This window comes from Sabethes cyaneus, chromosome 2 (assembly GCF_943734655.1).
Source record: "Sabethes cyaneus chromosome 2, idSabCyanKW18_F2, whole genome shotgun sequence".
Lineage (NCBI taxonomy): Eukaryota > Metazoa > Arthropoda > Insecta > Diptera > Culicidae > Sabethes > Sabethes cyaneus.
Genome location: NC_071354.1, coordinates 2,817,375 through 2,835,895, shown reverse-complemented (window position 1 = coordinate 2,835,895; position 18,521 = coordinate 2,817,375). Strand labels below are relative to the sequence as shown.

At 38.7% G+C, this 18,521-nt stretch overlaps 2 protein-coding genes across 3 annotated transcripts in view; one reads left to right on the top strand and one right to left on the bottom strand.

The window, feature by feature from the left end:
* Positions 1–2,775: 2,775 nt before the first annotated feature.
* LOC128733824 (transmembrane protein 64) overlaps positions 2,776–18,521 on the bottom strand; it is a 38,388-nt gene continuing 22,642 nt past the window's right edge. Inside the window, exon 6 of the transcript XR_008411947.1 lies at positions 2,776–3,051. The gene's annotated coding sequence lies outside the window, so the exon portion shown is untranslated. The remainder of the gene's footprint in view (positions 3,052–18,521) is intronic.
* On the top strand, positions 2,861–17,589 carry LOC128733823 (alanine--glyoxylate aminotransferase 2, mitochondrial). 2 transcript variants are annotated; one of them, XM_053827633.1, is made up of 6 exons: positions 2,861–3,114; positions 13,357–13,654; positions 13,716–14,544; positions 14,602–14,715; positions 16,515–16,649; positions 17,319–17,589. In XM_053827633.1, exons 1-6 carry the CDS (start codon positions 3,087–3,089, stop codon positions 17,439–17,441), a joined length of 1,527 nt encoding a protein of 508 aa, XP_053683608.1. In that variant the 5' UTR covers positions 2,861–3,086; the 3' UTR covers positions 17,442–17,589. The 2 variants fall into 2 exon arrangements, with proteins under 2 accessions (XP_053683608.1, XP_053683610.1); XM_053827635.1 differs by lacking the exon at positions 17,319–17,589 and adding an exon at positions 16,805–17,208 and having other exon boundaries at positions 2,862–3,114.

Genomic DNA, 18,521 nt, shown 5'->3' with positions numbered 1-18,521 from the left:
AGATTAAAAATGAACTCGCCCAATCTGAACGAGCTGTTTTTCATATTAGCGGGGGTTGAGTGTACACTGAAACAAGAATCATGGTAATTGTTACCATATTAGAGGGTGAAATTAAGAGGACACACCAGTGAATTTTTGCAGAAAAGATTTCTGTTTAGCTCAAGCAGTGTTCTGGTCAAAATTACTATGCGTTACGTTCGGCGTTACCCTGATACATAACAAAAATAACAGAATCGCAGTCAAAATTACTAGACATGATCATGAAATGTGGTAAAATTATCTGAGAACATATTACTTGTACTAGAATCATGGTAAATTTGAATAGCTTTTTCATGGTACTTACAAAAAGCATGCGTTTTCTGCAAAATTGTGCGAGATACCATGGTTTTTGTTTCAGAGTACATTAGACTAATCCAAGGGGTTTCCAAAAGCAATAATTACTACGCACCTTCGAAAAAAGTTACTTTTGATTACTTTACTGAGCCGGGAATCCAAAGAGGTAGTAAAAGTGTAAATCCTATCAGATGGTGAAATGCAGATCCTTTTAGATCGTAGATAATCGTAGTAATGGAGTTCGGATGATGACACTTGACACTTTAGTTCACGTTGGAAAATCAACTTAGACTGCCGAGACCGGCTCGTGTAATCTACTTTTTATCGGATGACAGTGTTGCCAGAAAGACTGCCATAATAAATCGATATAATTGATCTTAATTTTTAGGTAAATTTAATACACAACATCAATCTCTTGTGATTACTATAAATCTGAGAGAGAGTCGCAAAGACGGTTTTCTTTTTCTCATTCTTTGACAGTTCTTATTCTTCTTATTATGTTTGTGTTCATATTTGGGCTGACTGTTCAAGCGCGTGCGTGAACTCTACATTGAACGTGAAAAGTGCGTGTCTTGCAGTGACATTTTTTGGTACTAGTTGGTCTATGGGACATCAACTCTTGCAAAAATACTGTATGCAACATGCGATAAATCGGAAGCGCATAGTTTATTGCATGTAAAATGGCACGTTATGAGTACTTTTGTGAGAATTTCGAAAGTATGGTTAGTGTAAAATATTATCAAACGTTTTTTTAGCTAGCAGCTAATTTACAACGGAAAAAATAAGACGAATTTAATTTCTTATTTGTGTTTTCCTAAAGAACTACCAGCCGAAAACTTGTATGAGTTACCAATACTTTTCCATTCCTGACCAATAATAACAACTGGCTGCATTTGACAGTTCGAACTGGCTGCATTTGACGTACAAATTTTTCCTATCCGCGAATCTCTCTCAGCTCTAAATTAATCATGATTACCAATGATTTTACTTAAGGGGGCATAGTACTTTTTCTATTTAAAAAAATCGAATTTTTTTTATTGATTATTTCGAAAGATTAACATGTTGACCATATGTGTTTGAAGTCGTTTGGATGACATCTAAAAATTGACAAAGTTTCAGCTATTTGTACCGCGCATGTCTGGAGCGATTACACGGCGAATAGAAACTTCTACGCCGTTTTTCTCGAAATCAGGTTTTCAAAGTCGGTACCATAAATATCTCAAGAACGGCTCAAGCAATTTTGTTGATTCTTTTTTTGTTTGAAAGCCAACAAAATTATCTAGTGTTTGACCCATCCTTTTTTCGATATTGCAATTTTTGTATTTTTTAGAAATGTTTAAAGTCAATTTTTTCGACTAAAAACCTTACTTTTATGTTTAAATGTCCCCCATTTTGTTATGCGTTCGAATTTTAAAAAAATCATGGGTCAAACACGAGATAATTTAATATACTTTCATGTCGTTTTGGAATTTTTCAATTCGGATAAGCCCCCCAGCGCCAATCCATGGTACCGCAAATCATGTTTTTTTCGAATGATCATGTTCAAGGAGCCGTAGGGGAGAGGGAAAGAGGTTCACGTATGCAAACAAAATTGTAAATATTAGTATAAAGTGCAATGTTTAAAATGCAAAAAACCCGAATCGATTCGCTTTTCGCGTTATCGAGAAAAAAATATTTGAAATAAGGCAAAAAATATGGTGTAAAAAGTACTATGCCCCCTTAAGATTATCATTGATTACTCTACTAATTACCATTGATTACCTAATTAATTCGTTAACGATGACAAAAGTAATCTCTGATCATGATATCATGATTTCCAAAGCTCTTCATAATCTGAGAGATTATTTTTAACGCGTACAGAACAGGACAGTACATGCAGTTTTAGTTTAGGATATTGTTGTTCTACCTTGAGCAAAAATATGCCAGTGGTTGGGGAGAGGTGTAGTCAAGAGCACCCCCCGATACGATACGGCATCTTATTTACTGCAAGTTCAACTGGAAGAAATCGTTGCGAAAGGCCCACAATATTGATACATGCACTAACAGCTTAGTTCCAAGTCTGGCGATAAAGAGGGGTATCAAATCTCTGAGAGGACCTTTAAGTTTATTTTACAGCCTGGATGTACTTTATTTGGGATTGAAAGTGATAGTTTTCTCTGGAAAAGATTCTTTTCCACGTGGTTTATCACCTGCTACAGTTTACCAATAGAGCAGTCATCGAAACGCGCGCTCTTACCTTATCTCTATCGACGTGTAAATACAAACACTGCTCGCAAGTTGAAAGTACGAGTAATATATTTATAGTATTGTATTATCATCTCTTACACTAGTACAATTACTATATGCAGTAGTTGCTAACATTTTGTATATTATACTGTCAGGTAAATTACTATAAATTCCAAATATTTAAAACGAATTCAATTTCAATTTACAACATGCAATTTGCAATGCTTATTGGTTAATTTATTATTCGATCTAATGGATCAAAATAGGTTCTGTCCTCCTTCGCATAAAACCACATCGCATATAACGGCGAATATATTCCATTAACGCTCAGCTTGTAGCATGTAGTGTCCGTCGAGCAGTGCCATAGAATAGGTCGAACTTCATCGGTTGAAGATCGACGCTGTCGCTGATAGGCTCAGAACGTAATGTAAACCAAAGCAGCGTACGAGTTAGATCAGTTGCAGAGTTGTTAATAAGTGTGGCTGTCGGAATCTTTTTTTGTGGCACATAAATAAAAAGAAAAGAACATGTTATTGAAAAAATTGTCTCCATCAGGTTAGTGACAAAGAAAAGTGAATTATTCCCTGATAATAAAGGACACTTAAGTTATATTTGAAAAAGTCGCAGAAAAGAATACGTGTGTTCTTCCTTATCTGTCATTAAAACGTGCTTTGTGCCATGCTCTAACCAATACCGCCGGTCAGTTAACCAACCGTTGCATACGTACTGAACTGGAGAACTTCTTCCATTGATAATTGCGCGTCAGCTTTGAGCGAGACATCGTTGCTTTCGTAGGTCATTCTTTCATGCTAGGTTCAGAACGCGTTTTCGAACTGAATGGTTATATCTTTCATTACAACGAATTGCGGATTGCCGATCGCAGAAAAACTGGACAAACAAATGATACAAAAAGTGAACTTTGATACCTAAAGTTAACGGGGATCGCCACTGATCATCACCAACTGCAATTGAGTTGTGGCGCTCCAGCTGTATGAATATGCAAATGAAGCTTAAATAGTTGTAATGTATGCGGCGCTGAACGATCGGAATTAATTTAAACCTTTCGACCCTAGATCGACTAGTTCCTGATTCGAAAACCGGCTGTGTCATTTTCTATTACCAGTTTAAGCAAATGATTTTTTACTTATTAATAGACCAAGTCGCATATCTTCGTGGCATACCGTAAACATAGCTTTTGATTAAATCACTGAACTCAATGAATGTTGATAAACACAATTTACGCGTGGCGTAAAAAGCAGCGCGTGTTGCAGTAGCGTTACCAGGGCTGTTAACTAGGTGCCAATTTTTATCATGCATAAAAGAAAAAGAAAGCATTTTTACTTTATGATTAGAGCTGGAAAGCAAAACGTGAGTCAGCTAATAACATGATAACTAAAATTCTAGTTTAAGGTTGTTTTTTTTCAAGGCGCGAATGATGAAAATTGAACATTGGGATCAAAATTTATTATAAATCGGCGATGTTCTGTTAGGGGTTCAATTCTATAAAAGCTTTAAAAAAATAAATTTTTTTCATAAACCCAACCTGACAAATATAACATTACCGACGCTAATGATGTTACAAATACTAAAAACCATGTACCGCAGACAAAAAAAGCATAATAAAAACATTTCATAAAAAAAATCATAAAACCACCGTGTTGTCCTCCGCTATTTTTAGCATGCGCCACTTATCAAGTGAACAATTCGCATCTTCAGAGAACACATGTGTCGCATTCACTTTCCTCCATCGCCGCATTCCGCCCTTGGCGGACTCACTGTCTGTGAAACGATCTAAATGAAAATTATCTCGAACCGTTACACAGCACGTACGATCGGTGGTGATCCGGGCCTGATCCGGGAGGTACTGCAAACTGGATTTTAATACAATGCACTGGAAGCGTTGAAACAAGCGATCGATCAAGCCGGTTGTGGTTGTAAACATGCGACTGACTTAATTAGAATATTAGTATTAACTTTCTCGTTCTAATATTTCAATTGAATTGCTTGAGTTTACGTCAAATGCAACGCATTGCTTGATTAGGTGTAAGTTGATGTAGAAAAAGTTTATCAGATGTAAAGAATCAGATACTACATATATAGCTCAGTCTTCTAGTCAGTCTAGTAGATAAAGCCGGGCAAAAATCCAGTCAGTTCTCAGTCTAGTAGATAAAGCCGGGCAAAAATTGCACCCATAAAGCAATCAAATGTCAAACCAAAAGATAATCTCTAAATTGAGCCAAAGGTCAGCCGAAGCAGCTGATAAAGTAAATCTTAATGAATCGTTTAAAGACATTAAATAATAATAATGTCGTTTCTAAGTAACTCAACATAACAAATCATGTTCCAATTTTTTTTTTCAATTTCGCTATTACATAGGTTTTTGAGCGTTTCTGTGTGTTTACTAAATAATATCTAATGTAGCTGAAAAGTTCATGTGAGGCAGCAAGCATTTCGGTCAAGCAAAGCCTTTGCTTTACATCTCTATTCCGCAAGATGGCATTCTACTGAAAAATCATTTCTAATCACAATGAATTTCTAATTATATTAGAGGGTCTTACTCTACGTAAAACTTGCTGATTTAGAAAAGTGTCTACCCTTAACTTTTTGCAAGGAGAATCATTTCAGTGAATTACGTCTTAAATCAATTTCATAATATTATATGCAGAATTTGAATCTGAATCAAAAAATGATAACTAAAACCGCTAATTAGGACTACCTACGTTGTTTTTGCTATTATCACGAAACTTCTAATCAAATTTCACACATAAGAGCAAGAGCTACGACCCGGGGGGTTATCACTTTCATTCAATGAAAAGTATAAACGACCCCAGCGTAGCGTACTCGAAGAGCGGACGAATTGGAAGAGCCATGCATTAAAATGTAATCAAATGTCGGACGATCGTAAAATTCCAGATATTCAAAATACGTCTTTTACATTTTTTCAACTGATTATTTGCACTAGGGAAAGCAGTCAGGATTGGTTCCATATTTTCATTGAAATTTTTGAATTGATCTTTTTCAACAACTATTCATTGACACAAAAACGATAGCCTTTTACAGCTTACATGACCCTTCCTTCTTATTATTTTATTGTACATACAAACGCTGAATTTGTACAGCCTATCTTTGTTGAAACCTAAGTTGAACCCAGTCAAAAGAACATAGGATCATTGCTTGTTTCATAGTAATAATAGTAAAAATTAGTCATTTCTTTTGTTTATGAACGAACTTGATAGCCAAGCGGCTAATAATATCTATTATGCCCGTCATGATATAACATTCTGCTCATTTGTGATTTAAATGCAAATTACTATCAAGACTGCGCTAATAATAATATCATGTGCTTTAGTCGCCTTCTTATTACTGACTGATTTGATTAACTGAATCCAATGTGATGTAACATGTAAGTACCAATCGTATAAAAGAGTTGTTATAGGATATAGGGTTGTTAGGAACACGATATAGGGTACGGGAAGATGTTTACGGCCTGTTTCTAAATTCAGCCTATTTTCCTTTTCTTTCGCTAATAGAAATACTTTGCCGATATACATCTTTAATATGTTATGACTATTTTCTCAAGAACGTAAGTAATCTACCGTTTTTTTTATCAAAAGAACGTTGAAACCACCTGTTCTTCCTCTAGTACTAGGCCTAGGCCGAAAAAATAGAGGCAATTGGCCGAACATACCCTCCTGTGCCTATATGCGGAAGACAATGCCTTAGAACCTTAAAAATTTTTGCACGACCTAACTGTTAAACCTTCATATCGTAAAGCCTACGTCTACTATATAAAGACAATATTTCTTAAATGTATTTTATTAGTACCTAGCAAGTCACCTTAGTTGACTGTAGAATTCGATTGAACAAAAACGTTTAAATCGTCACTGTATTGATTAACACCAAGAGTTCACACTATGTAGGAGTAACCCATTGCTTGGGCCTTGTAGGTGATTGTACTGGTTGAATGCTTGTATCGGGTTTTACAGTCAGTTTATATCAATAATTGAAGGGAAATATCTAATTGTTTTTATTAGGTATTGTTTAATTTCAGTTTTTGAACCATTAAACTCGTTCAAAAAACATCTATCAACAATCTAGTCGAAAATCTTTCGATTCTCTGATCGGAACACAGCAATAATAGCTATTACATTGCACTTGTTCATTTTATCAGCAATTCATAATCACGGCGTCTAATTTGAGATAATCTCTACAGAAGCGGATGATGTACCTACGATGATCGATTGGTATTATTATATTGAACGAAGCGACTTGTTTTGCACTAGTAGGTGGCCTTTCACGCCAAAATTAATGCCCCATGTACGAATTTCGTTTACTGTGGATGTCTGCTAAGTTGCACAATTATTAACTTAGGGAGATTCCTCTATATTAGACATAGTATAAATTTCCGTAACTTAGGGTTCTACTTTTATTTGAAAAAGAAAAAAACTGCGAAAAAGTTTGTGATGAGTTTAATTTGTTATGCATAGATCATAGATGTCTGCTGCAGCCCATTCATCGACCATGGAGAAAGTAAAGCAAAACCTTGGGTTAGGTGCTTCAAACCTCGAAGACGGTTGGAGCAGAATACGCTCGGCCATCGGAGAGGCCGCTACCGCGGCACTAGGTATTGAGCCCCCAGTAAACCATTTGGTTTGTATATCTCGATTGCAACTGAGATATACGAAATCATATCTGAACGAAAAAGTTATATTTCACGCCATATAAGAACATATATGTACCAAAGTGGAGGCGATATACGTGCGAAAGCTTTATCAATTATTTGTAATTCTATTTTGCGTAGTTTTTATAACACGCAACTAAATACTCCTGAATATATGATTAAGATATAATCAAATATTGCAATCGCCTATCCTGATTTATAATTCACAGCCATGAATTGTATATGAAGGCACGCACGACTGCAAAACAACTTATTGTTCACTTAGATTTGACATACTCTAATCATTATACAATTCCAATGTGAAATTGACATGAAAACGATTTAATGTGAACTTTCTATTACGATTTTGTGTTATCTGGGCCTCGGAGTACACAAAATGATTGGTTTCATGATGATGCCAACAAGCGGTGGAGGAGAAAAAAATGCTTGGAAAAATTATCTAAGTATTGCCACTAGAGAGAACCAGGCCAAATACCGATGAGCTAGGAACCAGTTGAGCACGATCCTGAGGAGGAAAAAGCGCCAAAAGGAGGACAGAGATCGTGAAGAATTAGAGCAACTATTCCGAGCTAATGACACGCGCAAGTTTTATGAGAAGGTGAACCAAACTCGGAAGGGCTACACACCGAAACCTGACATGTGTAGGGACGAGGGAGGGAATCTAATTACAAACGAGCGCGAGGTGGTCGACAGATGGAAACAGTTCTTCGATGAACACCTCAATGGCGAAGTCGCAGAAGGAGGCGGAACGGAAATTAACCTAGGAGCGCCCATGGAAGATAGTAATGAGATCAGGCGCTCCAAGAAGTCAAACGAGAAATCGGGCTGCAGAAGACCAATAAAGCCGCTGGGAAGGACCGCCTGCCGACAGAGCTTTATAAATATAGCGGAGAAACGCTAGCAAAGGCTCTACATTGGGTTATTTCGAAGATTTGGGAGGAGGAAAAGCTACCGGAGGAATGGATAGAAGGAGTGGTTTGTTTCATCTACAAAAAGGGTGATCGGCTAGACTGCTGCAACAATCGTGGTATTACGCTGGTAAACGCCGCCTACAAGGTACTCTCCCAGATCCTGTTACGCCGGCTGTCACCGATAGCACAAGCACAAGGCTTCCCACGGACGGTAACCGTTGACGGCGATGAACTAGAAGTGGTAGAGGAGTTCGTGTATTTGGGATCGCTGGTGACCGCGGACAACACCACTAGGAATGAGATCCAGCGGCGCATCTAAGCGGGAAATCGGGTCTACTTTGCCCTTCGTAAAACGCTACGATCAGGAAGAATACGCCGCCACACGAAGCTAACAATGTACAAAACCCTTATTAGACCGGTAGTTCTTTATGGACTTGAAGCCGTGACGCTGGTTACAGAGCACATACGCACCCGTGCCGTGTTCGAGCGGAAAGTGCTACGGACGATATTTGGCGGAGTACAAACTGAAAGCGGAGAGTGGCGGAGGCGTATGAATCACGAGCTACAGGTACTGCTTGGGGAGACTCCCATCGTACATCTAGCGAAAGTTAGCAGGCTACGGTGAGCCGGACACGTCGTAAGGATGCCGGACGACAATGCGACAAAAATAGTCCTCTTCAACAACCCCACCGGCACCAGGAACAGGAGGGCCCAACGTGCACGATGGCTCGACCAGGTCGAAAGCGATTTGCGACTTCTGAGACGACTAAGAAATTGGCGACGAGTGGCCCAAGACCGAGCTGAATGGAGACGAGTGCTTGAAACAGCACGAGCCACCCCGGCCCTATGCTGCTGAAGAAGAAGAAGCATATTTGTCAATATATAATTGTTTTCAACCGAAAATAATAGTGTAATTAAGTAGTGTTACCGCGAGGTAAATCGTTTTGATGTTAATTCCCAGATATTTTTCCGTCGATCCGTTAACAATTCCCAACACGTCGTTCAAAGTATTTATAGAGTAATATTAAATATATGTGCATTTTACATATTTTATTATTCTATATTTTGACTTCATACTGCCGTTATCCACAATTTGGATCAAGTACGTTGAAAAGAAATTTCGAATACAAAATTTTCTCAACCTTCGAATGAAAGTAACAGAATTGAGCTAGCTAGCGTACTTTTTACACAAGAGCTAATTTATGACAAACAGAACCGAATAATAAAATTATTTAATAACTCTTTAATGATTGAGATTTGACCACAAGCGTAGAAGGATTTTTTTCGTCAAATACGGTACCCTGAAATATTTGCACTAAGCTACCTAATAATAATCTTTTTAGTCACCATATGTTCCTGTCACGCATTGCGTAATGTTTAATAGAATGAAAGTGATTGTTATTGCCAGAAAAAATGGAATCCTTTTATAGAAAAATACAGGTGTTTCAATTATTACTTATAATTTAATCAATGCTTATGATGTTGATTTATATTGTAGTAAATTTTCAAATCAAATTACTGTATATACGAACGAATCAAATTTGGTGTTTATTTTAGAAAATGCAAATTAATATATATGATAGAAAATATAAGATATTATAACGAAGATATCAGATAACTGTTTTGCTGTTATCCTATAGCATAGTAAGGGATATAATGAATCATTCATTTACAGAAAGACATTTTGCAAACGCATGCTAAGGCGTATGGAAAATAATACTATTAGAAACATCCTGCTAATAGGCTCAGCGACATCAACTCTGTATATTCTAATTAACTCTAAAGCACTGATGCGTACATTAGCAATATTTGCGGAGAAAAATTAAGAAATGTAAAGCTACTTTAAGAACCTAGGCTAGGCCTACGTAGGAATGGCGAATCCCGAAGTGGCAATCACCCATGCTATTTGATTCTTTTATCCACTTGAAATATGACTTTTCATGTAATTGCTGATATAGTAATTAAAAATATTCGTACCTACACTAGTACAATGATTTGGTAATATTTTGACGGCTTTTTGTGGTATATACCTGGAATAGTTTTATTGCTATCATTGTATCAAAAATAATAAATACTTGAAGCATTTATTATGAGCTGCAAATCTTCTATACCTATAAAGAAGGATTTCTGTCTGTCTGTCTGTCTGTCTGTCTGTCTGTCTGTCTGTCTGTCTGTCTGTCTGTCTGTCTGTCTGTCTGTATTTTGTTCCTTATAGAATCGAAAACTACTGAACCAATCGGCGTGAAAATTTGCATGTAGAGGTTTTTGGGGCCAGGGAAGGTTTTAGTGATGGTTAGAGACCCCTCCCCCCACTAAGAGGGGGGGCTCCCATACAAATGAAACACAAATTTCTGCATAACTCGAGAACTAATCAAGCAAATAGAACCAAATTTGGCATGTGGGTGTTTTCGGTGACAAGAATTTATTCTAGGGTACTTTGAGACCCCTCCCCTCTTTATAAGGGGAATTATAACTCCTCTCCCCTTTAAGAGGGGGGGCTTCCATACAAATTTCCTCATAACTCGAGAACTAATCAAGCAAATGGAACCAAATTTGGCATGTGTGTGTTTTTGGAGACCAAAATTTTTTCTATGATGAATTGGGACCCCTCCCCACTTTAGGAGGGGGGGCTCCTATACAAGCGAAATACAAATTTCCTCATAACTCGAGAACTAATCAAGCAAATGGAACCAAATTTGGCATGTGAAAGTTTTCGAGGGCAAGAAAATTTTCTATGCTGAATTAGGACCCCTCCTCACTTTAAGAGGGGGGGCTCCTGTACAAATGAAATACCAATTTCCTCATAACTCGAGAACTAATCAAGCAAATGGAACCAAATTTGGCATGTGTGTGTTTTTGGAGACAAAATTTTTTTCTATGATGAATTGGGACCCCTCCCCACTTTAAGTGGGGGGGGGGCTCCTATACAAACGAAATACAAATTTCCTTATAACTCGAGAGCTAATCCAGCAAATGGAACCAAATTTGGCATGTAGGTGTTTTTGGAGGCAAGAATTTTTTCTATGATAAATAAGAACCTCTCCCCACTTTAGGAGGGGGGGCTCCTATACAAATTAAATACAAATTTCCTCATAACTCGAGAACTAATCAAGCAAGTTTTCGGTGACAAGAATTTATTCTATGGTAAATTGAGACCCCTCCCTCTTTATAAGGGGAATTGTAACTCCTCTCCCCTTTAAGAGGGGGGGCTTCCATACAAATTTCCTCATAACTCGAGAACTAATCAAGCAAATGGAACCAAATTTGGCATGTGAAGGTTTTCGAGGGCAGGAAAATTTTCTACGGTAAATTAGGACCCCTCCCCACTCTAAGAGGGGGGGCTCCTGTACAAATGAAATACAAATTTCCTCCTAACTCGAGAACTAATCAAGCAAATAGAACAACATTTGGCATGTGGGTGTTTTTTTTGGTGACAAGAATTTATGCTATGGTGAATTGAGACCCCTCCCCTCTTTATAAGAGGAATTATAACTCCTCTCCCCTTTAAGAGGGGGGGCTTCCACACAAATTTCCTCATAACTCGAGAACTAATCAAGCAAATGCAACCAAATTTGGCATGTGAAGGTTTTCGAGAGCAAGAAAATTTTCTATGGTGAATTAGGACCCCTCCCCACTTTAAGAGGAGGGGCTCCTGTACAAATGAAATACAAATTTCCTCATAACTCGAGAACTAATCAAGCGAATTGAACCAAATTTGGCATATGTGTGTTTTTGGAGACAATTTTTTTTTTCAATGATGAATTGGGACCCCTCCCCACTTTAGGAGGGGGGGTCCTATACAAACGAAATACAAATTTCCTCATAACTCGAGAACTAATCCAGCAAATGGAACCAAATTTGGCGTGTAGGTGTTTTTGGAGGCAAGAATTTTTTCTGTGATGAATTAGGACCTCTTCCCACATTAGGAGGGGGGGCTCCAATACAAATGAAATGCAAATTTCCCCATAACTCGAGAACTAATCAAGCAAATAGAACCAAATTCGGCATGTGGAGGTTTTTGGAGGCAAAAATATTTTCTACGGTGAATTAGGATCCTTCCACACTTCAACAGGGGGGGCTTCTACACAAATGAAATACAAATTTCCTCATAATTCGAGAACTAACCAAGCAAATGGAACCAAATTTGGCATGTGAGAGTTTTAGATGGCAGAATTTTTTTTCTGTGGTGTATTACGACCCCTTTCCCTTTTAAGAGGGTGGGCTCCCATACAAATGAAATACAAATTTCCTTATAATTTGAGTACTAATCAAGCAAATGGAACCAAATTTAGCATGTAGGAGATTTTTGAGTCTTGAATTTATTTTATGATAGTTAGAGACCTCTCACCCCTGTGGTAGGGGGATATGGACTCTCATACAAATAAAACAGAAATTTTTGCGAAACTCAAAAACTAATCCAACTCGAGAAATTCGAGACTCTTCCATAAAACATTAATCAATAACAATACCACAAAAACTATCTATAGTAACACTAGATCATTCAGGACGAGCCGGTCGCGAGTGTTGCCAGTGACCCGCCGTCGGAAGCGCCGCCCACTGGGGGGCTTGCAAAACTCGAGATAGTGACAAAGATCATCCGAGATTCATGATTTATGTACAACACAGGTTAATTTGTGGCAATACGAAGTTTGTCGGGTCAGCTAGTGTATCTATAAATGTAAATTTGTTATGTGACCGAAATCTCACATCGTACCCCGATAACTTTTTCCGAAAGCTAATAGAAGGAACTTACTACAAAAGTATCTAGAATATGTTGGTGCATAATAAATTAGCTCCGACAAAAGTTTTATAAGCGTTTCAAACTCTTCATCACTCTTCGACAAAGTTGTTCGTAAATTTGCTAAAATTCGTAACACTCTAATTTTACTATCTTTCTCCAGAGAAAAAAATCATACATTTGGAATAGACCCACCTCATGTTTTGTTGTCTTAACCTTTTTTGTAATGAGGTCAGGCATTAATTATTTTTATAACTTGTCCCACTCCATTGGATACTCTAAACAGCTTTGATTTCACGACTTTCTTCTACCGTTCCCTCCGTCTATAGGAAGGACTCCCGTTTTAAAAGATAAGTTTGGAGACCGAGCCGATGAAATTAAATTGCAATTAATTTTTCCTTTATTACTCTTATTTATTAAAAATCAAATGTAGTAAACACTACACTTAATGTTTTATTTCCACTCAGCATTGCAGGGAACCAGGAATACACTGCAGAAAAGTCTCTCTATCCAGGCTAGTGCTAGACCACAGGACACACCGGAACTGTCAAAATCTGGCCAGGAACAACCGGCTTACGGTGAGCATAGCTATGAAAAGATTGCCGATTTACGGAAACGGTATCTTACCCCCAATGTGACATCGTACTATAAGAAGCCACTGCTCATCCACAAGGGTAGCATGCAGTGGCTGTTCGACCACGAAGGTCGCCGCTATTTGGATATGTTCGCTGGCATTGTGACCGTTTCCGTTGGACACTGCCATCCGTAGGTTTATCTATATAATAACTTAGTAACACTTGTTGAAACATCCAATATTGAATTCTAGGAAGATTAATGCTGCACTGGAAAAGCAGATGAAAACCTTATGGCACACAACTAACATCTATATGCATCCCAAAATCCATGAGTACGCCGAAAAGCTGGCATCTAAGTTTCCAGGTGATCTGAAAAACGTCTACTTTGTCAACTCAGGCTCGGAGGCAAACGATCTGGCTATGCTGATTGCTCGCCTGTACACCGGGTACCAGGAAATCATCAGCTTTCGCAATGCTTATCATGGAGCATCGCCGTACACCATGGGCCTAACGGCTCATTCGACGTGGAGATATCCGCTTCCAGGGATTAGCAATGGGATTTTACATGCTATGAATCCAGATCCGTACACCGGTATCTGGGGTGGAAGTCACTGTCGGGATTCACCGGTACAAACCACACGACATTGTGATTGTCCTGCCAATCAGTGTCTCGCTTCCGAACGTTACTATGACCAATTGGAGCAGGTCTTCAAATACTCATTGCCAAGGGGAAAGGTTGCCGCTATGTTTGCCGAGTCGATTCAAGGAGTCGGCGGAACGGTACAGTACCCGAAGGGATACATAAAGCGAGCTGCCGAACTTGTGCGCGTAAACGGAGGATTGTTCATTTCCGATGAGGTGCAGTCTGGATTTGCACGAACCGGAGAGCACTATTGGGGCTTCGAGGCACACGACATTGTGCCGGATATCGTGACGATGGCGAAGGGCATTGGCAATGGGTTCCCGATCGGTGCCGTGGTAACTTCGAGAAAGGTAGCGGAGGTGCTGTCACAAGCACTGCACTTCAATACATTCGGCGGTAACCCGTTGGCTAGTGCCGTTGGAATGGCTGTCCTAGATGTTAGTTTTTTTTTGTTGGACGGTGTTGGACAAATTTTAACATGTAGTTGATTGCAGGTAATTGACGAAGAAGAACTGCAGAAAAACGCCCGTGTGGTTGGTACCTACATGTTGAAAGAATTGGAGAAACTGCGCGATAAATATGAAGTTATAGGAGATGTTAGAGGAAAGGTAAATAGCAAATGTTTTATTTCGTTTATTATAGAATATAAATATTATTCATGGCTCTTCAATTCTACATCAACGTAAGATTCGCCTTCGGCTTTTTTGCCAGTTTCTACCGGTACGGACACTTCTCTCGAAGCATCCTCAAACATTGGATTATTAAAAGATGAGTTTAGATTTTCCACTCCCGACGGGACAAAATTAATATCCACTGTAGATTCTTCGTTATCATTATTTGGATCAAACCTGGCAAAAACAAATGGCGAGAGGAAAAATTGGCGATTGCGAATCATTGCAGTTATTCGCGGAAGCATATTATTGTCGTAATAATATACGTAGATGATTGTGAAGCAAATAGAAATCACTAATAAAGTCAGGAACATTGTCATAAACAGCTGGCCACTCTCGTAGGGGATATAAGGATGTCCAGAATGAACGATTTTATGACCTGCGAAAGGTAGACACCTTTGAATTAATTTATTATTTAGAATTTCATTGAGCACCAACCATTAAGAAATTGCTTCATAAAAAACGGCTCTAAACTTTGCATCAGTTGAATGCTTTTCTCATCATAGTTCTCAGCATCGACAACCACCAGCTGGAGAGCATCATTCTGAACACTCACGTGCCAATTGACCATTGTTTCATCCATTTCGGAGGAAGCAATTTTTCTTTCCAGTTTTTTAGAGAATTCTCCCAGCATAAACTTGCCACCGAAGTTGATCAAATCCATCGTAAGCATGCTTCCACATATGGCACAGCAATGGCCGTTTGGAACGATAGGTTTCAAGCATAATGGAACAGGACATACTTCGTTGGCACACACTGCATCTTTCACCCAATCCGGCTGGCAGGGACACTTCTCGGGACTTCCACATTTACCTTCTTTCACTAGAGTCTCTTCCCCATTGTAAATTGCAAATTGGCCCAACTCTGTGGACAGAAAATGCCGAAATTCGTCCAGTCCTTGAGTATTTGCATATTTGACATCTTTCACTTCGATTGCTTGATGATATTGGAAATCGATCGGTGTAGGATTTTTAGTAAAAACTGCCATTTCGTATTGGCACGGAATCCTTTCAGTGTGCGGAATAGCTTTGTTCAGTTCAACGGAACCGCTAGCACTGCTGTCTATTTTTTGCCAGCTTTTCGTTGAGTAATAAGGTCTGCGAAGAGGAATCTTGAAGCGTGACTCTTCACGTTGCTTGGAGGCATCAGCGAAGACCAGTGAGAAATCACGTTCCGGCAGTAGAAGAACTCCACTTTGGGGGAGTATCATAGAGGGTACACTAATGGCATCGGGTAGACTGACCAGTGCATTCAACTTAGCTGGAAACCGAACGGAATTGCCTGCGTTCGGAATGTTCCCCGCGATCCAGTTGTCCGGATTGTCGAAATTCAGATTGTGCTGCCAAATTTTAATTGAGCTGCACATTTGTGCAATAAACACTGTTGTAATTAGAATAGTTGAACTGAACATGTTGAATGAATGAATGAGACTGATAAATTAGCGAGGTATTTTCCTATGCAAGTGTTCGGGAGAAAAGGGGCGTTTTCTGTTTGATAAGGCATGTTAAGGCAATAGGAAATTGCTTTTCGAAATTGTGTGCAAGACACATGTTTAATAGTGATCACATTTTGCAGTCAGAATCTGGAACTGGACGGAAACTATCTTGTTTAATGATTCAGAAATTAATATAGAATCACTTTACAATTCAACTAAACAATTTAACTTGGTTACAAAATTACTGTTTAATAACCATTAAAATACTGTTGATTCGTAACTAACTGATCGTTCTCCATAGGGTCTTATGATTGGTGTCGAGTTGGTCAAGGACAAGGAAACCCGGCAGCATCTCAGCGCTCCGCACTTTGTTGAGATCTGGGAAACGTGTAAGGATATGGGAGTGCTGTTCGGTCGGGGTGGTTTAAACGCAAACGTAAGTGTACATCCGTAATTGCTTTATTAACCTCAGTCCTTACATTTGTTGAGCACCAAAAGCATAATCACTATTGATCAATTAACACAGTAGTTAGTAGCTATCATAATCGCATTTTTCGTGCTTATTTCTATCCCTCACCTTGTATTCAACAGGTCCTTAGAATTAAACCTCCGATGTGTGTAACCAAAGATGACGTCGACTTTGCCTTGAATGCGCTCGGGTCGGCGCTTAAGCGTCATTCCGAGAAAGCTCAAAAACTAAATTGAGACTTACAACCGCAAAGAAGCGGACCACTCCAGGGCATGCACCTAGCACTGAACATGAACATGACATTTAACAAGCTGAGATTTTATTTTCTGATCAAACAACAAAAATGGAATTAAAACTTCTGAAGAAGAATGTTTCGAAATTGAGCTTTAAATGTGACAGTGAAAGAAAGTCAGACTCTAACCTCTTGTTTCCCACTGCTAGGACCAGTGTTAATCTCGGCAGAATCCAAAATGGTGGTATCGAAATAAAATTAATGTTATTAGAGGTGGAGTGTAGACTCATAATATCTCATTAATCATGTTACTAACACATTAGACATCGCTTTTGTTAACCGAAAGAAACCAGAAATAACTAAGCCGCACTCTAACGCTTTATGCTTAACTTCTTCCGGAACAGGTTTTGCGGATAAAACCTCCACTTTGTGTTACTCGGGCAGATGCTGACTATGCCTTAACTGTGATAGATTATGCCTGTATGGCACACCAGACAAAACGAAAACGGGGCTGTCGAAGATGCTGATGTTCCAGAGACCGCCGCGGCAGTGTCGCTAATGACTCTGGAAGAGGATGGTCGGGATGGTGATTTGACTTTCACCGCTTGTATATCTGTGATGTACTTTAGGTAATAAGATTGTTGTACCACATTTGCAAAATCAACTTTTAATGATTCGGTTAGTTAAACAAATTTTTCTTAATAGTAACGAGTATTCTGATTTAAAATAACTCCTGATGACCAATAAATACTTGAAAGAATAATCCTATGAAAGTAGCCAATGTGCAATATTTAATATTTCCTTTCAAAATTTCAGACAGATTTGTTTGAATCAGAAATGCTTTATTGGAATATTATTCTGGTAACTATATTTCAAGTTAGTAACGTATCATTCTTCTAAAGAAATAATAGAGAATTATATTTGATGTTAGAGCTTGTTGCTAATGATCATCTATTGCAGCGGTTCCCAACCTTTTTTCGGTTCGCGTACCCCCTGACCGATTTCCCTATACTATTCTGAAGCGAACTAAAGTTTTGGCGTACCCCTGGGGGTTCGCGAACCCCCATTTGGGAACCGCTGATCTATTGCGTAATAATAGTGCAACGATTGCTTCGTTAACTCTGTCTACTCGCTAAATAACACTAAAAAATATTGATAGTCTTTCTAAAAGACGAAGGAAATGGTAGAAGAAAAAAACTCAGGAGTTTGTTAGTATCCCTAGGGTGCAATAAGACGTGAAGGGAAATGAGCGGAAAATTATTCGAATCAATAATTGATTTCATTATATGTTAAGACAAAAACACGAGATTAAGTTTGAATCTATATCCTAGGAAAAGAATTTAACCATGAACACCCTTCCGTCCAAAGATTTGGAGTGTTATCACCCATACAGTTGCGAGTCTTCGTGGATGTACTAAAAAAGCTTTCCCCTATGAGTGACCCATCCGTCCAAAGATGTGGAGTGTCATCACTCACACAGATGACAGCTCGCCCGAAGATCGATACTCACTATTAGCGAATTCATAAATTAACCTGGGTTCGTGCCAACTCGAACCCGAAATTTATGAACGATACGGGCAGTTTGACAGATCGACCCGTAAACCGTA

Coding starts and splice junctions, on each gene's coding strand:
- LOC128733823 (XM_053827633.1), top strand. CDS start 3,087: ATGTTATTGAAAAAATTGTCTCCATCAG. Junction 14,545..14,601: donor TTGGAATGGCTGTCCTAGAT/GTTAGTTTTTTT, acceptor AGTTGATTGCAG/GTAATTGACGAAGAAGAACT. Junction 14,716..16,514: donor TAGGAGATGTTAGAGGAAAG/GTAAATAGCAAA, acceptor CGTTCTCCATAG/GGTCTTATGATTGGTGTCGA.